The sequence below is a fragment of the Hippichthys cyanospilos genome, chromosome 2 (genome assembly GCF_059441005.1).
Source record: "Hippichthys cyanospilos isolate Australia breed blue-spotted pipefish chromosome 2, RoL_Hcya_1.0, whole genome shotgun sequence".
NCBI lineage: Eukaryota > Metazoa > Chordata > Actinopteri > Syngnathiformes > Syngnathidae > Hippichthys > Hippichthys cyanospilos.
Window position 1 is genome coordinate 35,834,065 of NC_142370.1, and position 25,988 is coordinate 35,860,052.

Consider the following 25,988-nt stretch of genomic DNA (forward strand, 5'->3'; position numbering starts at 1 on the left):
GCCGCGTTTTTGGAGTACTTTACGATGGGCGCGCAGGGATTCCCGTCACGTCGAGCCGCCGGCGCTACGGCTCCGATCGCGCGCATCCTACGCCCGCTGTTTTCGAGCGCTCTTCTGTTTGCCGGAGGCCTCGGCCCGCCTCCCCCTCCCGGGTCCGAGGCGGCTCTCCCTCGTATCGATCCAAAGTCCGCGCGGACGTCGGCGTACGGGGCGGCGCTCAAATGAGGTCGGCGATGGGCTGAACCGCCGGCGTCTTCTCATTCCTAGAACGCAAAAGACCTGTCCCCCGAATCGACGGATTAGCGTGCCTGCCATTAAACTCCGGAGAAAAGTGACTGACAACACTTGAAATATTTGTGAAATGATAAGGTGCACGGATGATGGCTTTGCGTTCTGATTCGCATCAATCATTTAAGGCTTCAACTTCAAAAAGGTCCACCCGCACACAGGCGGGCATCCGTGAGCACGTGCACATGAATGATTGATGCGGCGGGGACGCTGCTTCCTGCTCCACCGGCGCACTGAGGCCGCGGCGCGCATGTAACAGAGGTCCTCGCGGAAAATTAGCCCGCGCCTCGTAGAGGCATCCTAATCGAAGCGCCGATCTCGTCCCTCAAACGCCCAAGCGCTCCGCGCCAGGTCAAGGGGTCCCCGCGAAGACAGGGCAACCCAGGATTTGATTCCCGCCGTGTAGAAAAATCTCTAAAAGGATGGAGCTCCGAGCTCGCGGCGTCCGCCGGAAAGAGAGCAAAACCCGGGATCGAGCCGTCGCCGTCCCAGCGATTCCCCAAATATAATCGGGCACCTTTACTTTTGAAAATAAGCTAGCAAAGCCAAAGCCTCGCTTTCTTCTCCAATGCCGTTTTTTGCCCAGAGCGCAGCCTGACCGCGAAAGTCATATCGAATAAGAAAACCGATACCTCGCGTGTCATTTGCGTGCACGTATTCCGTTGTGTTTGGGGGTCCCTTCCGACCGGAGGGAACGCGCTTGAGAAGCGCGCTCGCGTTTCCGCATTCCGGGCCCCGCTCTCCTCTCTCACGGGCCGCTTTGCCGTGGGAAAAGTTTGCGCTGCCGCGTGCCTGTGGCATAGCAAAACACAACAGCGCAAAGCCCGCGTCACACTTTGATCACACTTTGACTGCGGTCCCGCCGTCGGGCCGTTGTGAAAACCAAATCCCGGCCGACAAAGATTCCGCCGCGCGGGTGCGGAACCGGGGGCCCGGGGGCCTCGGCCGCCTCACGCAAGGCTGATTTGACTCCAGGTTTGGGGCTCGCAAACTCGCAAGATGTCTACAACTTTGGAGGAAAAACACCCAGGCCTTCTTTTGAACGCTTTTGACCGACCCCCGATTTCAAAAGCGCGCGACAAACTCCAAAATGTATTTGACTTTTTTGGACGCTTTCTTTCGGCCCTTTGACAAAAACCAGAGCCGCGATGACGGTTAAAATGAGTTCCACGCCCGCCCGCTTTTAGATCGGGTCCGTCGGTGTATTTTTGCCCAACCGTCCGCCACCGTTAGAGGGTGACGTTTGAAGATATCTCTTCCGGTCCGCCGTTCGTCAGGCGCCATGTACGCGCTTCAAAAGTTAGGCCGCAATCGAAACGGAACGCAGAAATACAAGTGTAACGAGTGTAACCGAAAATTTCAAAAAAGGAAAGGGAGTTCAACCCTCGGCTGTTTAGAATCCCCCGTTTGAGAAATGCGGGGGACGGGAGTGCGGTTAAAAATCGGCATTATCATGCTTTACAATTTTCTTGTTTTTCCCCTCGCTGGATGGCACTATCGCGCTTTTTCCCCCCTCAGGCGTCAACTGCCTTAACGGGCAATTGGCAGCCCGCAGCGGGAGGCTCCTCTCCTCTCCATGTGGCTCATGCGCTTTGGCCGCCTCGGCCAATCGCGTCCACTTCCTGGCTTGTACCAGAACGATAAACGTTTGTTACCGATCGTTGACTTCCACGTCGCCGTTTCGTCGCCCGGGAATCGATTCAAAAAGCGGGCCTTCGGCCGTTCCTCCGGCAAAATGGGAAGCGATATCAGTTTGATTGTTGGCGACATTCTCACCGGCAAAAAGAAGAATTTGGGAGGAGAAAACCGCCCGGACCCTTTACCGTTTCAAGTGCCCGAGGCGGAAGAACGGCGGGGAGATTATGGGGCGGGGCGCCGGGCTTGACGGGCGCGTGAAAAAGAGTTCCCCCCCCCGGGGGGAAAGGGACGGCTTTGGAGCAAAAATGCGCGGGGGGGTACGGGCGGTCGGGCGGGAGGGAGGGAGGCAAAGGTAGCTCGCGGCGACGCTTGCGAACGCGCGGCAGGGGGGGAAGACGCAAAAGGCCGGGCCAGCCCACGGAAGCGCCGCAAGTAAGGCATCCTATCCGAACGCGGCCGCGGGACCGGGACGCGCCCCCGACAAAGGCGGGCCGGACGCCGGACGACTCCGGCTCGTCCGCGGCGCCTTCTCTCCCTTTTCTTGCCCCGCCCCAGCTCGCTATAGCGCGGGGGGCCTTTTTTTCCTTGCCTCCGAGCAAAGAGGCGCCTTAGCAGCAAATGACCCCGCGACCCGGGCGGGCGGGCAGGCGGAGGCACGCCGTCGTCAACAAAAGGCTCCGACGAAGGCTTTTGAACCAGCTGGAAAAGTCGGGGCGGGCAAACAAAGATTTTTGTCGCGGCCGCCGTCCGATGTCTATTCCGGCCGGTTTTAATGAAGGCTTGGATCGCCGACCCTCGCTTCCGGCGCGAGAAAATGGGCAAAGTGGCGCCCCCGCTTTTCACGCCGAAAAGAAATTCCTTTTCGCAACGTGAAAAGTCTTCATGCTACGCTTATTATTTAAGAGAAACATTACCGCAGTGCACATATTTCCTTCAATCGTGGCGCGCGGCCCAACATCCTCACGAGGGGACGTTTATCAATTTGCCGAAGCGTCGTCTCCTATCGTAAATGACAAACAAAGACAATCTGTTCAAGGGGCGCAAGTAGCAGAGCCGGCCCCCAGTAGCCCAAGTAGCAAAGCAAACCCCCCCCCCCCCCCCCCACCCGGTCGGAAACAATCGCCCGCGGCCCCGGGACCATCCCGATTCCCGCTGGCCCAAAAGCCGGTTGCGTGGGGACGCGCCGGGCTAAATATGGATTGGAATTTTTGCACGGTGGTCGACTGGCGTTTCCTCAACAAGTCATCAACAACTCGTTTGGAAAGTCCTTTTGGTTTTTTTCCCCCCAAGCCCTTTCATATGACTTTTTAACGACACTTTTTAACGACATTCGCGCCGACGTTATCAGCCGGAGACGCTTTGGGACACGGCGGGCTAAAGCGGCAAACGCGCGGCTCGCAAACGGCTTTGATCCGCGGAGCCCGCCAGACCGTTTTGTAAAGTGCAAAAATGACTTGTTGTTGTGTTTTTTTAAAGAAATAAATGAAATGCTGAAATGGTTTACGATTAACAGTCGTTGATTTTTAGAGGCCGTGCGGCGGAAAGCCAAACGTACGGCCCTTGAAAACTTGAAATGTTTTAGGATTAATAGTAACGTTAATGTCTGATGACGAACGGTGACTCTTTCGGACGGCGCTAGGAAAGTACAATAATACCGAAAGCCGTATCAATCTATAGCGTACTTTTTTGTTGGTGGCAGATTTTCCTCCGCGCGGCCCGCGGTCTTAAACGGGTTTGACACCCCCGCCGGGGCGCAGCCGGCCCGAAAAGATGCGCCATTACTCGGAAGGAAAAAAAAAACAAAAAAAACGAGAATGAGAAAAGCCGGTTCTCTCCGAGCGCTAAAGAAAGCGATGAGGGGCCGTCTTAGGAACTTGCAATTCGGACGATGTTTTGCCTCTCAGTGGGAGCAAGTTCCACGTCGGCCCGCGATCGGCTGAGGCCGGCGCGAGAGCTGAAGGATTGGTCGGGGGGGCCGTTTCAATAACATTGGCGTATATTTCCGCGGGCGGCGACGACGACTCGTAACGCTTTTTTTTGGTTTCGTTTTGTTCAAAGACCCCAACGGGAGCAATTTTCTCATTTGATGATTTTTTTGCCGGCTTTATCCCAGGAGGGATTCTTTGATGAAATACTACGGCAAGTACTGCGGTCATCCTCATTATTACCCTTCGAGGAAGGGCGGTTCGGCCAACGCCCTTTTCAGCTTAGTAAGTTCGGAGCCGCCCCCGTGCACTATGTCGAAATCATCCTGAAGGGGGATGGATTAAGAGTGGAATTTGAATACATCAACGTCAATAGAAACGGGCGATGGCGGCGCCCGCCGCGGCGCCGATAAACATGCGGGCGGCTCGTCACGCGCTCGTGCCAAAAGCGCATCGCTGCCGCGCGCGAGACGCGGCCGGAACGTTAAGGCGGAAAGATTAACGTCCGCGTGTGAGGGTTTTTCCCCGCCGGGTGGGGACATCCCAATGGCGTCGCGCCTTTCCTGGCCCCCGGGTTCCCGCGGTTAGGATAATCCTACGGATTGGGAGTTTGCGGAACGTATATTGGTAGACATGGATATATTCCGTCGGGAGTTCTTTGTGAAGAAAGCGCGAGGAGACGACACATCTCCTGCAGCCGGAAGAGGAAAGCGGGCGGCGCGCTAGGTCCGCGGGGCGTTACGGGGCGTTACGGGGCGCTCGTCACGTTCCTGGGGGAAAAAAAAAAAAAAAAAGAAAGAGCGCGGTGATTGCGTGGACCGATAGCGTAAGGGCCGCCCCCCCAATCGCGAGCCGATCGTTCCGTCGCGGCCATACGTCTCCCCTGCGGCCCGCGCCAGACACGTCTCTATCCGTTCTCCTTCCGAGTAAAAGAGTCGCTTGTCCTTGGGTTTCGTTTGTCACTTGGGCCCGATTTGGTTTTTTTGTCCTGCTTTTGGGTAGGACACCACGAAAGCGCACCGAGAGTTTCATCTTCAGCCAACGTCCGGCACGAAGCCGGCGGCTTTTCCCGAGACCGCGCAAGTCAAACGTCGACCAAAGCAAACGGGGGCACGCGAACAGCGGACGGACGTTGAGCGTGCGAGCGCCTTGCTCCGGAGCGCCTTGCTCCGGAGCGCCTTGCTCCGGAGCGCCTTGCTCCGGAGCGCCTGGACAGTATCCGGGAAAGGTGTCGGCGGTTCTTCTTTTCCACTTGATCTCAGCGTTTAACCGTTTGTTTGAAATGGAGACGATTTGCTGATCGTCTTACTTGGGATGTTCTTAATCCAAGAAAACCCGAGCAATCGCGGTTTTCTGGTACCGAATCGAAGTCAAAAAGGGGGTGTGGGTTTCCTCCCTGTATTTGGGGGGGGGGGCTTTTTGACACATGCATCATGGCTCACTGACAACTTTGCAAAGACTTATGAAAACGCTGAAAGATTTGTGTGAGGTTTGGGAGGATTTAAGCGGCGGGCGGGCGGGGGGGCGGCGCTTTTCACCATGTCATTTACACACGCAGGCGGCAAACATATTTCAGCACTGTGGCGGCTCACTCTATTGCTCATAAATTCCTCAGAGCGCAAGACTTTGGAAAAAGTCCCTGACATGTTTGTACGCAGTGCGTTGCGGGCTTTCCATGCAACAAATCGACTGAATATAGGGATAGGATTTCTTTTTTTCTTTTTTTTTGCAAAGCCCCCTCCAGCAAAAAGAAAAGGATTTGCATCCCCAACATATTTATTTGAAAATATATATTAAAAGCACGCCTTCGCGACTGAATGAGTTAATGACTTTTCGGAAAGTGTTTTTGCACATCTGACAAATCGGCGGCCATAGTTTGGACACCTCCGACCTAAGTTCATTGCGCTCGGGGGAGACACGAACCTGTCCCCCCCCCCCCGATTCCAAAACATTCCCGCTCGTCTCCGAAATGCGCCCGCGGCAGTCCGCTGGCAAAATACACCAAAGACGAAACCCAAAAAAAAAAGGCAGCGATTTTCACGTTTGGGAGCAAACGCTTGACTTTTCCGTGCCGAGCCGGAGGCCACTTCCCGCGCGCCATTTAGCGCCGTTGCTAACGTCGCTCCGCGCTCGCCCTTTCGGGGCCCGGGGGCCGCCGGCAAACTTTCCGGCCTTCATGCCAATACCGCTCGGAGCCTTCTTATTTCTTCGCCGTCATTCGTGGTATCGTTCGCAAGCAGGCGACTAGTGCGATCGTATATATATATATATATATATATATATATATATATATATATATTACACACACAAATATACACATCACTTATACACAAAGAATGTGTTCGCTAAAGTCATCGATTGATTTGAAACTTATCGAACCGCGCGGGATTCTGCGAACCTTTGTGCATTTTGGACCGATACGTTAGCGCCAAACACGTAAGCGCCTTTGGCTGAAATCGGTCGAAAACTACGACGCAAAGTCGGGGACTCGTCGGCGGCCGCCACGGCGAGTGGGCGCGGGCCAATATTAAAAAAAAAACAAAGCTGATTTTGTGTCAAAATGTTGCTTTTTTTTTTTTTTGCAATCGATTCAAAACGTTTTCAAAAGAGAGTAAAAAAAAACAAGAACAACAGGGGAGTCAAAGCGACAGCCCGCGGGCCAGTTCCGCCCCGCCCGCAAAGGGGTCGGCCCGCGAGACAGTTTGCTGAATTTCAGCTGAATTTTAAAAAACTTTCAAAAGACTTTAAAAAAGAAAAAGCTGCAGTGTCAGCCCTACGACCCGCAAACCGGTTTAATCTGGCCCACGAAAAAAGAAAAAAAGACCCGTCCCTTTAGGGCAGGCGTGTCCGAAGCCGGTCCCGGAGGGCCGCCTACCCGGCGCGTTTTGGAGCTTTCCGTCCTCCTACCGCACCCCGTTCAAACGACGGGCTCGTCGGCAACAAACCCGACGGTTTGAATCGGCCGCATCGGACGACGGGAACATGAAAACATGCGGGATGGGCGGCGCGATACGGAGCCAAGAAACACCAAACAAAACAGCGCCGCCGTAATTGTCAAACGCCGCTCTGGCCGTAACCGTCGCAACTTTGGACTTTTTCCTCCGGGACCCGACCCGCAAAAGCCAAGGGGCCGAGGGGCCCAGGGGCCCGAGGGGCCCACGCGCGAGCGAGTTCAAGCGGTTCCTTCCGTTTGCCAATTGCGCTGACGGTCAGCGGCTGCCCTCTGCCGATCAAGGCGGGGAACTGCGCCTCCTCGCGCCCTTTTCACAAGTGGATTTGCTCACTTTTAGCGCCTTGTCCTCCAATAAACTAGTTTAAAGTCGGAGGATGTGTAGCATACGGAAAATTCAAACAGGGTGTTGGAAAAACAAAGGAGTTGGGTCAAAAGAACATTTGGAACAGAAACGCAGAGGTCATAAGTGAAGAATGGACACGGAGCCCCCCAAAAACGACAACTGGCCCACTGTATTAGGCGCGCGGGACTGGAAGCCTTACAGCGCGCAAAATACACTAAATGCGTCACTCATTGTTTAACCAATTGGACGTTTGGTCACTTCGAAACGCCGTCTTCTGCACGGATGAAAAAAGTTGTCTCATAGCCATAAAAATGAGGCAATTTTCATGGAAACGCCCAGTGAGCGGGCCCGCCCCTGGAAACGCTCCCTCCATATGACTACCGCCGCACACAGATCTAAAATAATAAAACGAGACTCACGCTAGTTACGTGGAAGGCGGCGGGCGAGCGGCGCCGGGCCCGAGCCCGAGCCCGAGCCCGAGCCCGAGGTGGCGGTCCAGCCAAAGCGCCAAGTCCACGAAGCACCGGGCCTGCGTGTCCACTCGGGAAAGGGAGTGTCCGTCTTCCGCGAACCACAATAACCTGCCCGGCGGAAACAAACGAGAGGCGACGGTCACGTGCTCACGCCGTCCGACGGACACCCGAGGGGACGCGGCGGCGTTTCAAGAAATTTGTGGCAACGAAGGCGTGCGTGTACCTGACTGTGGCGCCGCGACTCTTGAGCGCTTTGTAGAGCTCCAGGCCTTGATAGGGCGACACCCGTCTGTCTCTGGCCCCCAGCATCAACAGCAGCGGAGTCTTTATCTGAGTGAAAAGCCACACGCGTTTTGGTTCCTGGCGCCGGCTCCCTTTGCCGACGGCCGGCCCGTCTCATTGGGAACTTTATAGCGGCCCGTATACCCACCTGCGCCGCGCGCGCAATGGGCGACTTCTCCAACATGGCGGCCAAGGCTTCCGCGCTGGGCGTCTGGCCGTAGGAGTACGGGAAACCGGCGCAGGTGTAACGCCTGCCGGGCAAAAGGCGTCGGACGGTCCCTCCCGGCGCCAAAGGGGCCCGGACGCTCCTACCAGTCCACGATGTCGCTGGTACCCAGCAAGGTGGCGGCGTTGACCACGGGGTTCCTGGCCGCGCAGGCCCTGTAGAAGTCGGGGTACCGAGCCACCAGGTGACAGGACAGGAAGCCGCCGTGGGAACCCCCCATCACGGCCACGCGGTCGGGGTCCAGGGCGGGCTCCTCGCTCAACGCGACCAGCGTGGCTCTCTGGGGGCGGGGACAAAAACGCCAAAGGTAAAGACGCCGTCGCCCCCCTGCTAGAAAGCTAGCTAGCGAGCGGGCCGACGGAGCCTCGTGAAGCCTCCCGCTTGAAATACGCGCGAGCCCTCTCGGACACCGTCCGGACCGGTCGCCCTAAGCCTAACCCCGGCCAAACGAAGACTTTTGATATCCTTTTCTTCCTCTAGGTGGCACTCTTGCTCTAAACGCGCCAGACGGAAACCGAATTTATCTCCGTTTGTTTGAACGGAGAGCACGAGCCGGAGGAGTCCAAAAAAGATGTATCGAGTGCTGGCTGCGTGAGGTTTCATTTTCCCATCGCCGGAAGGAAGGAAGCTTCAAGCCTCACGAAGCACTTTTGATATTGTTTTCTTCCTCGGGAAGGCGCGCCCGGTTCAAATTAGGAAACGGGCTTCATCTCCGTTATTTGAACCAAGAGCACAACCACCGAGGGTCAAAAAAAGAGGTATAAAGTGCTTCGCGAGGCTTCGTTTTCCCATCGCTGTGAAGAAGGAAGGCCGAAGCCTGGTCAAGCACTTTTGATACTGTGCTCCTCCTCTAGATGGCTTAAATATGGGCCGGAAAGCCAATTGATCTCCAGAAGCAGCGTCTATACAAAGGTGCTTCGTTTCGCCGCGAATGAGCCAAGACGGCGGGTGGGCGCAGCGACCTGGACATCTTTCACATCCTGGCTCCCGACGTGACCGAGGAGGGACAGGATACTGTCCTGGCCGAAGCCCGTGGAGCCGCGGTAGTTGACTGGGAAGAAAGAAGCGCGGGGTCGCCCTTGGACAAGAGTCACCTGGTCTCACGCGTCTCACCCATGAGCACGGCCCAGCCCAGAGAGACCAGAGCGGCGGCGGTGGCGTTCCACTCGGCCGCAAACTGGGAGTGCGGCCCACCTGCGGGGAGAACCCAACGTCAGAAAACACTCGATTTTCTTCCCCCTCCTCTAGATGCTGCTCTTGCTTTAAACGGAAGGGGCGTCTTTGAAGCCAGAGCGCCCTCTAGAGCAGGGGTGGGCGACTCCGGGCCTCGAGGGCCGGCGTCCTGCATGTTTTCCAGTTTTCTCTCCCTAACGCACCTGATTTAAACCATTAGCTCATCAACAATAATCCAAAAAATTGAGAATAATCCTAATCGTTTGATTCAGGTGTGTTTGAGAGAGAAAACAGGAAAACCTGCAGGACGCCGGCCCCCGAGGCCCGGAGTTGCCCACCCCCGCTCTAGAGGAAGATGAAAACATCGAACGCGCTTGGTTTTGCCGTCACCGTTTGTAGCGATAAACGGGTGAATCCTCATCGGCCGTACCGTGGACGGAGACCACGAGCGGCGTCCGCGCTCCCGGGGGAAGACGGCGCGGTCGGACCAGGATGGCGCCGAACTTTAGCCCGGCTACGAAAGCGAGTGGGGACGAGCGCGAGACTTTGAATGGGCACCCTGGCAAAAAAAAAAAAAGCTAGCGTGCTTTCGGAAAGCGTCTGCCTCACGATAGTTTTTGTTGTCTTCCTCCGGTGGGGGTTGGAGGTCCAGAAGAGTCCAGAGGAAGTCGAAGGTGGCGCTGGGCTCCTGGAGGGGGTGCCACGTCACAGCCTCGCCCTCTGGAGGAAGGAACCCCACCAGCTACGCGCACACAAATACAAAAAAAAAGTCATGTCATTCACCACACAAAAACGAAAAAAGTCATGTCATTCGCGAAGGAAGTGCTTGTTTTTTTGAAGGGGCGCCGTCTAAGATTGGAGAGCGTTTTTCATTACGGCCAGCGGGAGGTGCTGCGGAGACGCGCAACCCCCCACGTAAATGTAATCCAACGCCAACTCGACGCGGGATCAGATTTCAAAAGAACACATTCCGTTGACACTTTTTGACATTTACATTCATATCATTTCTTCCTTTCGAATGGAAAACACAGTCCCGTTCGTGAATGACGAACGTTTCATGAATAGTTTTTATTTCATTAATGCCACAATTGTTTTGTTTAATTCATGAAATTGTCAAAAATCCAATGTTTCATTCATGCATTAAGTGTAATTCACTGTTTGATTAATCATCTTATATATATGTGTACACTATATATATAAGTATTCTGTAAAATATACGTATTTATGATATGATATACATACATAACAAATGTCGTATTTTAAAAATTCTCTACGTATTGGAATGAAAATATTCTATAAATATAGTGAAATCTCAAATATAAATCATACAATAAGATATATACAATATACGTGCGATGCGAAATATTCTGAATATTTCAAAATCTCTCTCTCACACGCGCACACACACACACACACACACACACACACCGGCGGCCAGCCCGTCCCTCACCATGCCGGGTGGCGCGTTGGGGCTGGAGCGGCACACCACCATCAGGTCATTGCGCACGCTCAGCAGTTTCCAGCTGCCGTACGTCCCGCTGGCGTCGGGCAGGCCTAAAGGCGGCGCGAGGCGAGAGGGAGAAGAAGACAAAAAAAAAAACCTGTCGGCTCCGACGTCGCGCCGGGCCGCCCGCGGGGAGGGGAGGGACTTTTACCGGCGGAGAGGGAGCGGACTTTCCCGGAGCCTCGCTTCACCGCAAAAAGGTCCTGAAAAAAAGCGTCTCGGCAAGTCATTATCCGGTGGCGGGCGGGCGGGCGGGCGGCGAAAGCCTTTCTGCCGTTTCCCCCCTTCCGCTTCAAGTCAAGCGACTCTACCGCTCCACTACGCTTGAAACGCAAAACGGCGATAGAAGATGAAAATAAAGTCAAGTAAGCTGTCGGCGTGAGCAAACGCCGGAGGAGGGCGGGACCGGGGCGCCGCCCCAGGGAAAAGGCTTTGTTTTTGGAAAGTCGATAAAAGAGGAATTTTTGGCAAAATATAATTGAGAAGCACCGGATGGGAGCATCGTCGGCAACCGCGTCCACCAGACGGCGTTATCATGTTTTACGTGAGATCCAAGATTGAAGCTTTTCGTTTCGGACGCTTGGCCGAAGATCGGATTCACGTTTGTCTAAATGTCATCCGTCAGATACGCCGCAAGTAAAACAAAGTATCGCTCAGCATGCATTCACAACAAAAAAATAGCGCCGGTCGGAGAGAGGACGCGTATTTGACGGTTGACTTTTTTTTTTATCTCCGGTCAGCAAAAAGGGGCGCGGCGGAGCGACGGACGTTTGTCGGGGGGCGTTCCCGTCATGGGCGGGAGGCGAGCCGCTTCTACCTTGCGGTTTTGACAGGCGGCGCTGAAGACAACCCTCCGACCGTCGGCGGACCAACAGTCCGGCGGCAGAGCTTCATAAACGCCGGCGAAGCCGCCTGAGACAAAGTGACAAAAGGACGCAACCATCGGACGGACGTCCGCACACGTTATCGTACAAAAGCTCGCTCGCACAAACGCGCTGGAACAACTCCTTCCGTGCTATTGGCGGTCCGCTATTGTATTTGTCACGGTTCTGATCAAAGGAGGAGCACACAAAGACCTGCCCCGCGCCGCTCTCTTTTGCAAAAGATGGCTTCGGCTCGAACGGCGGGGAGGCCACGGCGCCGAAAGCCAAAAATCAACCGTCGTCGCCGTGACGTGGAAAAGCCGCTCACCGCTTTGAGGCCGACGGACCACGTCCAACAACGCGGACGTCTTCCTACTGTTCAGGTCCAACTGCGGAAGACCGGGTCAGTGCCGACGGGCGCATCGGCGAAGACGCGCGCGCAAAAAAAAAAAAAAAAAACGCACCTGCTGCAGACTGAGGCACTGACTGTGCGGCCCGAAAACCCGGCCCTGCAAGTAGATGAGCGCCGAGCCGTCCGGACTCAGCCTGGGACAGGACACCGCCAGATCGTCCCCCGTCAAGCGCTCTGTTTGGGAGGACGCGCGTTACGGGGAGGTATGCGGAAAGCCGGCCTCCGGACGCGCCCGTTTCCGCAGGATATGAAACGGGCCGCTCGAGCCACTCACCGCAACGGGCGTCCAGGTGGAGCCGGAACAACGCTGACCTGCGACGGTGGAGAGATCACAGGTGAGACCAAAGTCCAAAATGGTCCAGGACGCCGACCGGCGGACGGCAATTAGGCCCGCTAGACGGACAGCGATGTAGCTGAGCGGACGGAGAGACGGACAGAGCTAGCGGTAAAGCCGGCCAGACGGCAACATAGGTAACAATGCTGCGGTTAGCTAGGCGGAGGGGAGACGGCCATTATCGGCCCGCGCCAAATCGCTTGACGGGTCTCGCCGTCGACGTAAACGCGAGCTGACCTGCGATTGGAGCAGAACTTGAGTCCCAGTCGGAAGGGTTCGTGGTACCAGCCGACGAAGAACACCGACTGGCTTCCCGGAGCCCAGCGAGCCTGGAGGGGGCGGAGACGCGCGCGCGCACGCAAACCGCACGTTCACATTGACGGCGGCGGGCGAGCGAGAAGGCCGGCCCGGGCCGACCTGTCCCGGAGAGACGTCGGCGGGGACGCCCGGCAACACCTCCACCGATCCGCTGCGCAGACAGAACGCGCAAAGGACCGGGGCGCTCTTGTCGCTCAGGGCCTCGCCCCAGTCCTCGCGGTACACGTTCCGGTCCTGTCGGCGGGCGGACGGACGGGAGCGCGTTCAGCGGAGCCCGCCGATAAACGGGACGCTCCCGCGCGGCGGACGAGCACCTCGCCGGACCGGATCCTCTCGGCGACGTACAGGAGCTTGCTCTCGCACTCTGACCACGACAGCGCGCCGAACTGAGCTGAGGGCGGCCAAACAAAACAAAGACGCTCAATCGCTTGCTGCTACGGCCAAATCTAACGTCCGCGCCCATTTTCTACGCGAGGCGTCAGAAGGCGCGAAGGATAGAGGCTGCATTATGCGTTACGCATCCGCTACGGGTACAAAACAATCAAATAAGTCAGTCAAACTTGAGTAGCATATTTTTCCTTCTACTTTAAAGACGTTTTCATTTATGAGGCGCATTGCGATGGAAGGCGCATAGAATAGAAGCGACAGTAGTGGCTGGGGTTTGCTTATGCCGCCACTAGATGGAGCTGGAGCGTTTATTTATATTGCGAGTGGTCATCTGTAACTGAATCCGTTCATTTCGGGTGTGGCCCGCGCGGCCGGGACCAGTTGATCCACGGGCGGACCGGGCCGGTCGGGGACCTCTGCTTTATAGGACGCACCCATACTTTTGGGGGCAGCGCGTCTCATCTTTGGGGAATGGCGATGAAGTCGAACAGAAATGGTACAGAAATGGCATCCGCTCTCACCGTCGTCGTAGACGGCGCCGTGTACGTTGAGGGCGGTCAGGTCCAGGCATTTGCTCAAGCCGTGACGGTCCCAGACCTACGAAGCGGGAAAAGGGTCTCAGCGACGGGCAAAGGACGCGAGGGGGGCCGGGCGCCCACCTCCAGCAGCTGGCGGCCGCCCGCGTCTCGCAGCACGCCTCGCAGAGCGCCCGTCGGCGACACGCTGCTGAGCAATCTGCCGGGACACAAATTCACGCCAAAGTCAAGGCCCGGGGGCCGCCGCGTCGTTTTGCGCGGTTGTCCAAAAGTCATAGACGGGCTAACGGCGCGCTTGCGCGGGCGGGCGTCTGGTTGTACTGACTCTCCAGACAAAGGGAGGCACGGTCCAGGCGGGAGCACTGTCCTGATGTGGCGCCGCTCTCCATTAGTTGACATCAGAGTCCACTGCTGCGAGTAGCAAAGTCGGGAAGCTCTCACGCCGTCTATCTGCGACCATCCTGAAAATTGATGTCGACTTATGAAAACAAACCAACAGAGATTTTCCACCAGATTCGGTTTCATTCCCTTTGGTGAACATGTTCCACTCTAGTATCGCAACCTTGAAAAAAAAAACAAAAACTGAGAATTAAGTGCCTGGCATTGAACGAGTCAAGTATCTGGGATTGAATGTCTGGACTCTTTAAATAAACAACAAAAAAATAAAAATACGTCGCTGGCATTGACTTGACCGAATTGTTTTCTTTCTGAAAATATCTGCAAACGCGCTGTCGACTGCCAAAGACGTCACCGACACTGACGGTGGTCATTTCCGGTCCCGGTAGCCAACACACGCGACGCGGCGGCTGTCGTACCTGCGGTCACGGTGATGACTCGAACGTCGTCCGCTTGGCCCCGCCCCAGCTCCTGTTCCCGCACGTCCGCGGACACGGGTGCGGGGAAGGAGCTCATTTGTCCGTACAGCTTCGCCGCTAGTCCGCCGTCCATCGCTTCGGTGCGCGACGGCCGGTAAACAAATTCCCCACTCGAAGGTTCCTTCAACTTCGGTCTCCGGCCGCTTCTTGCGTACCACGTGACGGCCGGACCCTACCACTCTTGTGGGGGGGGGTCGAGTCAAACAAAAGAATGCACCGCGAGCTTATTCGTGACATTTCGACACCCCCTTTCATGTTTTGTCACACAAATTATGCAAAGAAGAATTCTATCATGATTGATCCAACATCTGTAGAGAAAAAGCTGGCAAACATACAATGTTTCCCCGGCCGAACAAGGAAAACGAGGGATAAAACAGGTGTGTTCGTTCGCACACACATGTATATGTAAAAATATTAAATTATGAAGCCAATCTAGCGCTGCAGTCGCGTAGATGAAAAAGGTCCCAACGATTTGGTGTCAAAATGTGTGCGGAAATGCATCATATTTCTGTTCCATTGTTCATTGATACATGAAATCCTCCACCCAAAGCCTTCCTCCGTAGGCAAAATACTTTCTTTCGTTAGAAAGGGTATCGGCCATCTTGAACGCAGAGACGGAAGGCCCGCCGCCCTCACGTGACGTCGGCCCGTTTGTCAAAAAACAAACATTTCCCCGATTTTTAGTGAATATTTTTATTTTTCAATTACTTACCGTGTCCACCAAAAGGCATCTTTCACAAAAAGTTCACCTGTCGTAGAGAAAAGCTTCGAGAAAAAGGATGCACGTGTTTTCTAACAGGATTAAATGATACATTCTTTTATATACATGTTTGGACAACGAGGGTAAAAACCGAACGCATATCTTTTTTGGTAGCCCCAGCTTAGTTATTTATTATCGCTATTTTGTTTGATAAGGTCTTTTGGTTTATTGTCTGTGTTATTTGACATGTTCTGCTTTTATTGGCTTCGAGCTCTTCATACACATTCCGCACTCTCTATTGAAATTGCAATAAAAAACAATCATTTGACATCATTGGTTCATTTATTTTCAAAAGACCCTACAAGTCCACTAAAGTACTCTACGGAAATTATTCTTTGCATGCTTCAATCATAAGTACTTACAAGACAGATGGTAAACGTCAAAACAATATACTTCACATTTACTAAAATTACTCGTCGGTATAATTCCGCACCAGTCGACGAGAAAATACATGGCTACAAACTGCAATTACAGTACATTAGGAGTTTTTACATCTCGTACAGAGGACCGATCGTGCCAAAGTTCAATGACTATTTAAATTTTCCATTTTATAATTAAAGCGTCATCGATTAATTGAGTTTTATTAAGTAAACGTGTCAAGGGTAATATTGTAAATGATATCACGCCACGACAGAGCCTGTGAAGATCTGAAGGGGCGGAAAGCCAAAATAGGTTTGGGTTTGACGACGTTCAAAGTCCCGTGCCGTATTCAAAACAAGAAATGCGATTTTCCTTCACACGTTCGCGGCGCTGCGTCGTCGTTCCGAGGATGCGCAATCGACGGCGATCTCGTCGCGAAAAAAGAAAGGCGACGTTCGACGGACACCCGCCCGCCCGATAGCGCTTAGAGCCCGTGTGGGCGTTGCGGTCGGCGAGAGAGACGTCACATCCGACGTCACGTCCGACGTCACGTCCGCCGTATCCGCGTTTGGAACAGGAGCCAAGCGAGCCAAAAACCTTTCCAATCTCGGACTCGGGCGTCTTGGTGGCAAAAAGATTTTATTCGCGTATCGTATCGTACGGCTGACGTCGGAGCAAAAAGGCGCCGGCGCCCGGCCTTGGGCTCAAATGGTTTCGGCGCTCAAATGATCAGGCGTGCCCGACATCCTTAGCGCGGACGGTCCAGGAAAACCATTCAAAGATCCGGCGCGCCGTCCATTTTTAGCCCGAATAGTAATTGGTGGGGACGAAGGGCATCTTGCACACGGTGGCCAGGGAGACTTTTTTCCTGACCTCCACCTGGACGGCCGTCCCCTTCTTAGCCCAGGCGGCGTCCACGTAGCCCATGGCGATATTTTTTTGCAGGCACGGGGAGGGGCAGCCGCTGGTCACCGCACCTACGGCGAGAGCGGAATCGAAGGCTGCCGCAATTCGTACCGCGCCCTCCCTCCCCTTCCCTCCCTCCCTCCCTTCAAAACGGATGCCAACAGTTTCAAAGTATATGGCCAACCGGTCCGACCGATGAAAGCCACCGAATAGACGATTTGCGGCCGATGACTGGACCGGCGCCTGCGTTTCTATGATTTGGCGCGAGGCGGATTTCTTTTCTGACCTACGAGCTTTCCATCGGGACCGAGTATGGGCGCGTGCCGTCTGACGGGGGGCCCGCCGGACACCAGGCCCACTCTCCTCCTGCCGGTCTTGGCCCCGATCTGGGGAACGATGACGTCGGCCCCCGGGAAGTCCTTGGCCCGCCGCCGTCGCTTTCCTGCAACATGTTTGCGTTTGACCGCGTGGTGAGGGCGGGTTAGTGAAAAAGGGCCGGGGCTCGAGGTCGTCCGACAAAAACGGCCTTTTTCTTTTCGGGTGGACGGCAGAGAATGATTGTCTCGCGTGTATGGGGCGCGGCGCATCATAAGGCGCACGGGCTAGGAGCCACAGCGGCGGGCGGGCGGGCGGGCGGGCGGGCGGGCGGGCTCGCGTTAGGCACCCGCTAGGCTAGAGGGGATGGGAACGAAACCGGCCGATAGCTCGGCGGAACCTTGGAAGCGCGGGAATACTGGAAGCGACTCACCTATGGTCCAAAGCAGAGCGGCCTCCACGGGAGTGGTGGTCTCGTCTATGTCGTTGCCATAGAGACAAAGGCCCGCCTCCAGTCGCAGGCTGTCCCTGGCGCCCAGGCCGGCCAGCTTGACCGGGTCGCGCGCCAGCAGCTTCTCGGTCAACTCCGCCGCTCGGGACCGGGGGACCGAGATCTGCCGCCGACACGGCGAGACATGGTCATTTGGCCAAGTTTACCATTGTGCGCATATGCCAAAAGATGACGATTCGGAAAGGGGTCGAATAGATTAGCGTTCCGCGTTCTCGCAAGTGAAGCGGATGGAGACGCGGTAACTTTTTAGTACCGTTCCCGCGCGTGAACGAGGATGGACTCGGATGTGGGTTCGGTCCGCCCGCCCGCCCGCCCGCCCGCTTCTTTTACTGAAAATAATAGCATCGGAACCTTAGCCAACAGTAGCCGCCGTTAGCCGCGACAGGCGCTCGACGCTAAGGGCCGACTTACGTCCCAGTTCCGGAGCTAGTCCCGTTACGCTAATTATTTGAATTAAGAATAGGACCGATCTAAAAAATGCACGCCCGCGCATCCAAACTGCTAGGGTGACCGGCGGATCCAATGTTGTCGGAAAAAAATGCACTTCCAAAAGTTAGCGTTTATAGCGGGGGTTCTCAAAGTGAAATCTATATACTGTATACACGCCAAGTCAGGTGTTTCCCCAACTTGAAAGGTCGGCCCCACTCCTTTGACTCAACGACAAGACTTATTTTTCCCGCCCCCTTTTACTTTGGGCCGGAAATGTCCGTTTTTTTCTCGGCGTCGGGTTCGACATGCAGATTTGTTATTCGGATTTGAACGCGGGTGAAAAACCTCGGACGCGTAGAAATGGACAAATAACGTTAAGAGACGATACGGACGACATCAAAGTGGAAACCTGACCTCCACTCCGTCCTCTCCGGTGTAGCCGCATCGGGTGATCCGGCAGTCAGGGACGCCGAAGACGGTAGCCAGGGCGGAAGTCATGAAGGTCAGCTTGCCCAGATCCTCCTTCAAGCCTTCCTGCAGCACCCGGGATGCGGAAGGACCTGCACGGAGCAGGGAGTCGGGAAGGACGTGAAGGGGGGGGGGGGGCCTTAAGGGCGGGCGGGCCACTTGAGGTTTTTCGGCCGGGGCCCCGCCCCCCTCCACTTTACGACGGGGACGTTTTCCCCGAGCGCTCCCGTCGGCAAAACCGGCCCGCGTCTCACCCTGCAGCGCGATCAGCCCTCGGTCGAGGAACTCCAGATCCACGTCCGAACCCGACGACTTGAACTCCGCCAGTCTGGCCTGGAGGTCGCGCGCGGTCAGGATCGGGGGGAACGGGCGCGGGGCGACGTCCGACCCGACCCGACCCGAGCCGGAAGCGCCGGCCGCCGCTCACCTCCATATGAGCCCGGTCTTTGTCCGCGCAGCCGGCGTTGGAGACCACGTACAGATAGCCCCGATCGGTTTTGGTTACGATCAGGTCGTCCACGATGCCCCCTTTGTCGTTGGTGAAGAGGGACAGCGTAGCCTGGGAAGAAGGGCGGCAATAGAAAACGCGCCGCCGGCCTTGACCGCAGTCGCGAGCTGCCGGCTCGACAAACCAACTCATTTGGGGCATCTTAGCCGAAATGACAAAGAAAGCGCCAAACAACTTCCCGTTTACAGGACGCACCCATACTTTTGGCCTTCATTTTTTGCAAAAAAAAAGAGTGTCTTATAGTTGAGGAGTTCCGGTAATTGGGGATGGCGGGTGAGGCCCTAGATCAGGTTTGTCCACATTAGATCAAGTAACAAAAAAAAACGTCCCTTTGACTAGAAAGTAAAAAAAACAAAGGACAAAGTCATGGAACGAATAACCAAGGATAATCCTTTTGCCGAAAAGAAAAGAAGAGAAAAGAAAAGAAAAGAAAAGCTTTCCGGCATCGCTCTCACCTGGTTGTCTCGCAGCTCCCAAAGGTCAGCCACCACCAGAGACTCCATGAAGCGGATCCTGTCTTTGCCATGGACTTTGGTCTGACCAAAACAAGAGAAAAAGTGAGGCGCTTGCGGGGGAGAGGGGGGGGGGGGGGGTCGTCTCACCTGCATCATGTGACTGACGTCAAAGACGGCGCAGCGGCGTCTGACGTGCATGTGCGAGCCGACGTGGCCGTCCTCGTACTGCACCGGCATACTCCAGCCGGCGAAGTCCACCATCTTGCCTCCGTGCGCCCGGTGCAAGTCGAACAGCGGCGTCTTCTTCAAGGCGGCCTGCGGCGGGAGGGGCAAAAGGCACAAAAGGCTATTCCGCCGCCGGCGACTCGGAAGTCAAAACGAAGGACGCGGCGGGCCCCGCGCTTTAAACAAACATTTGCCCGGCTCGTCGCAGCCATTCCCATCGGAAATGGCCGAGGATCCTGTTAAGAGTGAGGCGGGCGCAGGGGGAGCGCGCAAACAGGTCAAAGCCGCACGACGTCGACACGTTTGACCTTTGACGCGGGCGAGGAACGTTATCGCGCACGAGCGGCGCTCCGCATTCATGTCACCTTCTTTTTTTTTCAACACAAGTCCAAGGTCCTTTAGGAGAGCGCTTCGATAAAAAAAGAGAAAAAAGATAAACGGGGCTTCGTGATTAGCGTCGATAAGATGCTGAGCCTGCAGAGTGAACCAGAGTTCACCGCTTCTCAAGGCCCCTTTTAGTTCTCCGTCCGCATCCCATCATCGCTCCTTGACCTGGAACTATGGCCCGCTTTATTATCCGCTCTGTTGTGTGGAACGGCAAGCTGCTGGGGAAAGTCCACACGCAAACAATTTCATTGTGGCTCTTACTATGCATACGCCAATCAAACTCTTGTGCAGCCTGGACCGGCCGCCAGCCAATCGCAGAGAAATTCACTTCCATTTGCAGGTTTAGAGTCTTCCTTGGAAACACTTTGGGGGAGCGGGCTAGCAAACGTTTGATTTATTGCTGGTTATTTCAAATTTCCACCTAGGTATCTGGGATCGAATAGCTGGACTCAAGAAAAAAAAAACCGGGGAGACGCCTCCCTAGCATGCGCGCACGCATGTGACGAGAGTCATAAAAGAAGTTCCACTAAAAGTAATGCAAACATGTAGAATTGCGTTGCGCGTTTGAAAAACTTCTCGACGCAGAAGAAAAACAAAGCGCGCTGGCCAAAAGCTCCGTATGAACAAAAGCGAGTCGATCGAACGGGGGAAGCTCGTATGTCGGAACAGGGGCCACCCCACGGGCGGACCCGGGAGAAGACTCTCCATCCGGTCGCGTTTGGGATGCGCGCTCCCTCCCCGACTCACCTGAGCCGGACGAAGCGTCTCGTCGCCGCCATCGCGTTGGCAGCGCTCGAGCTCGGAAACGCGCCGACAAGCGAGCCCACATGTCGGTGGCCGAGTCCAGCTAGAAGCGCGTCGCTCACTGCCGCTCGGACTTCGGACTCCCGGGCCGAAACGCGTTGCTGCCTTCCTGCTCGGGAGGCGCGCGACGGCTTGTGGGAAATGCAGTCCGCCCGGCCCGCTCGCTCCAGACCTACTCGCTCGCGGGATGGATGAATGGGCTCAGGCTTATCTAAATGGACATATCCAAATAGATGGCTCGACGTTGATGGATCTGGCTGCCCAGCTATGTTTGTAGAGCAGGATGGAGGTACCTGGGTCGATATTTAGGCCTCCAATAGCCTAGCTAGCTCGCTAGAGGAGATTGGATAGCTCTGGATAGATGGATGGATCTGCGCTAGAGAGATGGGGCAGGGCTAGGTCGATAGATCTAGCCAGCTAACTTCATAGCCACAGATCTAGATACACGTGTGTACCTACATTGATCTATTCTACAGAGCTGTACATTCATATATAGGTCGACATAGTTCTAGCTAGCTCGCGAGATAGATGAGCTAGATTTAGTTGGGCGGGCGGACGAACGGACGGATGGATGGATAGACAGACAGACAGAAAGATAGATAGGTAGACGTACACTGACAGTTAAAGCTAGCTAACTAGATAGATAGATAGATATACATTGACAGATATAGCTAGCTAACTAGCCTGCCAGGTATAGGCCCATAGATGTATTTAAAATAGAGAGGTCTAGATAGATATATACGTAGGTCGAGATTGATAGTTCTAGCTGTATCACAAGGTAGATAGATGACTGTATGGGGGGGGGTTGAAAGTTCTCGTCTTAAAGGGACAGTGTGTAAGATTTAGTCCGTTTTTTTCATTCAAAAGGAACACATTAAATGATCGTAAATTCCACCCAACGCTTGTCATTGGCAGCGAGAACGCAGCCGACTTTATTTGAAGTCGCTCCCTTTCTTAGTCCTGCTTTCATAAACCAAAATGTACACATTTGGCTGACCAAAAGTCCCAAAAATATGGGGCAGCGTGGTAAAAAGGAAGAAATCAAACGCTTGTCAATTTCCAAAACTCGCAATCGGACCGACGGTACGTTTGAAAAACAATCGTAGGTCCGGTCGTCATGAAACCATAGGGCATGGGGGGGGCGGCGCTTCTCCGGAGGCGGGGCGCGTTTGTGGTAGCTACGGCAACTCCCGCTGGCCGTGATGAAAAACGGCCTAAATCGTACACGCCATCCCTTTCAGTTAGTACGAGCTGCGTGTGAGTGAGTTGCGTTCCGCTGGGTGGTGTCGCCCCCCCCCCCCCCCCCCCCCCCCCCCCCCCCCCCCCGGCCTAATAATATCACCTTGTGCATTTTCTGCTATTTTAGGCGTGGGGCTTCGGGAAAGGCTTCTCCCCCCCTCCCTCGCTCCCTTTTTGCCCCAGGGAGAAAGCTTACGGGGACGTGGGCCAGTCTCTCCCTGGGGGACTTTTGGCTTGCCGGGACGAGCGCGATAAGGCCGCGCGCCCCGTGAGCCCTTTGTCTTCTGACGCGGCCAGACCAGACCGGCGCGCCGCCCGCCGGGACCGGATGAGGACATAGAGGACGGCGCCGCAAGGCCTTTTCTTTATGCCGGACACGCATACTATTACCGCAAGTAAGAAGAGATGACGGCCGGCGCCCTCGAGGCGGTAGCGCACGTTAGCATTAGCCGACACTTTGGCAACAACGTCGGAACCGGGGCCAAAACACGAACCGTCTCATCGTCCTAAAGGCTTTCCCGCATTGTGAGCGGACAGCCAACGCCTCGCAAGCGTAACGTCGAGCGCAGCGGAAGCGCGGCCGAAGCGCGGCCGAAGCGCGGCCGAAGCGCTTCTTCCTTTTTCTTTCCACACGCAGCTCAAGTTAATAAGTCGTCGCGCAGCGGCCGCGTTCCAGCGACTTCATGATATCGCGTGTGCAGAATATGGCAAAAGACTCCGGTGAATAAAGCTTTTGGTAATATTCCTTTGCGGGAAGAAGAACGGACTTTTCAGCTGTACTGAAATCATTTGCAATGATTTAGTCCAAAATCATCCTCAAATCGAACGGCCGCTTTAGCTTCGCATTTGGAAAAATATTTCAACTCATTCATTGGCTTCACATTTTCTGCACATTAAATCCCAGATGAAGGACATTGAATTCCAAGCACTTAAGCATGAAATGGATACTTGAAGTATCTGGGATCGAACGTCTGGACTTAAAAAGTCGTCCCTGGCGTTGAAGGAGTTCGACCGTTTGAATCGTCCGCTTTCTCGAAGCGTGACGGACACTTTCCCAACTGAATATCAAATAGCACAAAGTGAACGCGAGCGTACGGTACCGGATGTATTTTTGATGACTGACCCATAGGATTTGGCCCCCCGCCCCCGCAGCCCAGGACCTTCCCGGACCTTCCCGGACCCCGCTTTGAAGCCCCGTGGGCTAAACGGGTTCCGAAGATCCCTCGGGCCGCCGGCGTACGAAACCGTTTGCCGTCTTCCCCTTCAGGGTAGGCGACATGTCCAGGGCTCCTTTGCAGACGGGCGGGGTCCGCGACAAGGACCTGACTGAGATCGAGCTCCGTTCCGTGGACTCCATCGACGACCTTCATCGGACGCAGCCCGAACACAAGCGCAAAGGTGCGCGCGACCCGTCGGCGCCCTTTCGGGAGCCGCTTCGACTTTGACGCCCGCGCCGCGGAGGCTGACAGCCGTCCGTTTGCAGGGACCAGGCCCCCCCCGCCCGGCTTACACGCCTTACGTCAACGGAACGCCGCGCTCGCGCGACCGACCGGGCCCGCGGCGCCGCGGGCTGCCGGACGCGCTGATCGGGCCGCCGGCCGACACCGCGGCCCGCGCCGTCGTCGCGCTGCTGCTGCTGCTGCTGCTGGTCGCGCTAGTGCTCGTTTCCTACTTCCTGGGTGAGAAAGCTTTTCTCCGAGATGGGGCGCCCGGGCGTCCAGGTTCAAAGCCGTTCGGATTTGCGGATTTTGCCTTTGCGGGAGATTTACTTGTAGTCGCCCCCCCCCCCCGTCTTAGTCCCGCTTTCAGGTAACCAACGCAGACCAAATTTGTATTTTTTTTCTCCGCTTGGTTCTCGGCAATACTCCGTTTCGCTCGTGAACCGTAGTGTAATCCGTCTTCTATAGTTGTAGGGCGGGCGGAACTGAGAAGTGACATCCATCTCCTGACGTAAAAGGGAAAGCACGACAATGGCGTCCGGCGGACGCGATCGGTATCCTCGGCCTTCCCAATCACGCAGCTCTCGCGGCAATTCGTAGCCTAAACTACCGATGGCAAAACGAAGCCTCGCGAAGGGAATTTTGACGTCGGACCCGACCGGACCGAGGGCTACTTCCTGTTTCCGAATCGTGGCTGGCCGTGAAAAAAGAACCCGGGCGCTTGACGAGGCTAAACGGCGGCGTCCGGATGGCGGCGTCCCGGTCTGGAACTTCTGAATATCCGCCGGCTCTAGATTTGAACGAGAAGAGACGGGTCTGCTCTCTCCGCTCTTTTTATGGTCAGCGCGACAAGGCAGCGCGTTGCGGATGCTGACGGAAGCCTCGAGGGACGGAGCGGCCGCGTCCGCGCGCGCGTCCGCGCTCATCCAGCAACTACAAGCGCTGGCGCTCAACCTGACGGCCGCCGGAGGGCGCGCGTGAGCCGGGATCCTCTCCGCGTCGAAGCCGGACGCGCTCGAGGACGTTTTGCAAACGCGCGATGCGAGATTTGTCGAATCGAGAGCTCCTTTTGCAATAAAATACCATTTTTCAAACATCGGTTGCTGACATGTTGTTAATAGCGCGCGCATACAAGAAGATCAGCCTCAAATTGCGCTCCTAATATTGAAAAATCAGACATACGGCCCACTGACGGACGGATGCCTTTTGTGATTCGCCGTAGTCCTACGTAAAACGGAATGAAAAAATCCTTCCCACTGCTCCTCCTTGACTTTGGCTAGCTGGAGACATGAGGGGGCGTGGAGAAGTCGGGCCGGCCGGGAAGGGGCGGGGCCTCACGAGCAGCTGCCGTACTTCTGCACCTGGTCCCGGATGACGTCGCGCACCCAGGTGGCGTTGTCCTTCAGCTGCTCCAGCTCGGTCCGCTGCTCCTGCATCCGCTCCTCGTTGCTCTTGAACTTCTTCTCCAGCTCTGACGAATGGGGGGGGGGGGGGGGGGGGGGCACAGGCATTTTTTTACGGCTAAGCACTCTTTGCCAACCTCCGATTTCAAAACTCGAAAGAGCGAGTGACCGGCGTTCCACCAAATGATTTGACAAGCGGTCGGGGGTGTCCCCAAGGCTGCTGAGGTCGGCGCCGAGGATACTTCGCTTGCTTCGCTTCACCTAACCCTCACCCAGGACTCGATTGTCGCGCCGGCCCTCCGACAGCAGCTAAGGACAATCGTGTTGAGCGCGGGTGTCCAAGGCCGGGCCCATGTCAAATTTAGCCGGCGTCAGCCCATTTATTTAAAATTGGAAATTTGGGACATTTTGAAGACCGTTTCCCCCAATTTTTGCATGAATCATTTCAACGACAAATCGCCGACGGAGGGCGACGGACACCTTTGCGCGCAAAACCAGCGGGGGAGATAGATGACCACTTGTGACATTCGCAAGCTTTTCGCTGACTTAGTCGCGCAAAGCCGAATAGCCGTTCAGGTTTTTCTTTCCTCGCGAAATGAAAATTCTTGGAAAAGAAACATCCTGGGAATAAATACGTATGACTAAAACTGTGTACGGATAATGCGAGCGGATAAAAGTAAAAGCATATTTCTGCCTATAGGTCCGCCCCAGCGGGCCGATCATAAAGGCGGGTTAGCGAAAGGCGGGCGGACACCCGGGGGGAGGGGGGGTTAGGGTTGGGGGCGGGGGGACTGACTTTTGAGGCGCTCCATGCCCTGGTTGGCTTTGCCGAGAAGCTCCCGGGCCTCCCTCTTCAGCTCCTCCGCCTTCCGCTCCACGCCGGTCAAGCCGAGGGAGTCCACCTTGTCGCGCAGCTCCCGGTAGCGCCTCTCCGTGTCGTTCAGGCTCTGCGACCAAACGTTAAGTCGCGGCGGGTAGCAATAAAGCCGACCGCGTCCACTGAAAGGTCCGATTCGCGAAAACCAAAAGAAAATGCCGCGGAAAGACGTATGCAAAATAGATGCATTTTCACATCTCTCGAGCGAGCGGCTGCCGTACTTTCCGTGGCATAAGGCGCACCGGAAAACCTTCCCTTTTCTGGTTCTCAAGCTGACAGCTGGCCTTATAGAGCGCAAAATACTGTCATAAAGCTTGACTGACTTCTCTGATTGTTTTGCCGCCTTTAAGGCAGCTCCATCTAGTGCTAGTG

The 25,988-nt window shown here is 55.4% G+C and overlaps 4 protein-coding genes across 6 annotated transcripts in view; 1 reads left to right on the forward strand and 3 right to left on the reverse strand.

The window, feature by feature from the left end:
* Positions 1 to 929: 929 nt before the first annotated feature.
* apeh2 (acylaminoacyl-peptide hydrolase 2) lies at positions 930 to 14,697 on the reverse strand. The gene is made up of 22 exons (XM_088407414.1): positions 14,471 to 14,697; positions 13,981 to 14,116; positions 13,779 to 13,854; positions 13,641 to 13,716; positions 13,047 to 13,123; positions 12,832 to 12,966; positions 12,652 to 12,743; positions 12,355 to 12,392; positions 12,133 to 12,254; positions 11,997 to 12,057; positions 11,623 to 11,717; positions 10,957 to 11,008; positions 10,752 to 10,855; positions 9,911 to 10,043; positions 9,732 to 9,815; positions 9,242 to 9,322; positions 9,091 to 9,179; positions 8,215 to 8,408; positions 8,051 to 8,153; positions 7,844 to 7,950; positions 7,567 to 7,728; positions 930 to 1,080 (listed from the first exon to the last, which is right to left on the reverse strand). The coding sequence occupies exons 1-21, from the start codon at positions 14,601 to 14,603 to the stop codon at positions 7,572 to 7,574; spliced, it is 2,145 nt and encodes a 714-aa protein (XP_088263540.1). The 5' UTR covers positions 14,604 to 14,697; the 3' UTR covers positions 930 to 1,080; positions 7,567 to 7,571.
* An 856-nt stretch (positions 14,698 to 15,553) lies between these two features.
* amt (aminomethyltransferase) lies at positions 15,554 to 21,934 on the reverse strand. 2 transcript variants are annotated; one of them, XM_088440018.1, is made up of 8 exons: positions 19,390 to 21,930; positions 19,243 to 19,323; positions 18,707 to 18,838; positions 18,534 to 18,612; positions 18,226 to 18,371; positions 17,305 to 17,485; positions 16,843 to 16,998; positions 15,554 to 16,627 (listed from the first exon to the last, which is right to left on the reverse strand). In XM_088440018.1, the coding sequence occupies exons 1-8, from the start codon at positions 19,501 to 19,503 to the stop codon at positions 16,452 to 16,454; spliced, it is 1,065 nt and encodes a 354-aa protein (XP_088296144.1). In that variant the 5' UTR covers positions 19,504 to 21,930; the 3' UTR covers positions 15,554 to 16,451. The 2 variants fall into 2 exon arrangements, with proteins under 2 accessions (XP_088296144.1, XP_088296153.1); XM_088440027.1 differs by having other exon boundaries at positions 16,478 to 16,627; positions 16,847 to 16,998; positions 19,390 to 21,934.
* Positions 20,535 to 24,430, forward strand: LOC148428424 (uncharacterized). Its single transcript, XM_088440064.1, has 4 exons — positions 20,535 to 20,947; positions 22,025 to 23,301; positions 23,388 to 23,576; positions 24,181 to 24,430. Exons 2-4 carry the CDS (start codon positions 23,175 to 23,177, stop codon positions 24,315 to 24,317), a joined length of 453 nt encoding a protein of 150 aa, XP_088296190.1. The 5' UTR covers positions 20,535 to 20,947; positions 22,025 to 23,174; the 3' UTR covers positions 24,318 to 24,430.
* A 2-nt stretch (positions 24,431 to 24,432) lies between these two features.
* lamb2l (laminin, beta 2-like) overlaps positions 24,433 to 25,988 on the reverse strand; it is a 30,890-nt gene continuing 29,334 nt past the window's right edge. For both annotated transcript variants that reach the window (XM_088439978.1, XM_088439970.1), the window contains exons 35-36: positions 25,536 to 25,686; positions 24,433 to 24,807 (exon numbers count right to left, since the gene is read on the reverse strand). In XM_088439978.1, the coding sequence (XP_088296104.1) occupies positions 24,671 to 24,807; positions 25,536 to 25,686 (288 nt within the window). In that variant the 3' untranslated portion in view covers positions 24,433 to 24,670. The remainder of the gene's footprint in view (positions 24,808 to 25,535; positions 25,687 to 25,988) is intronic.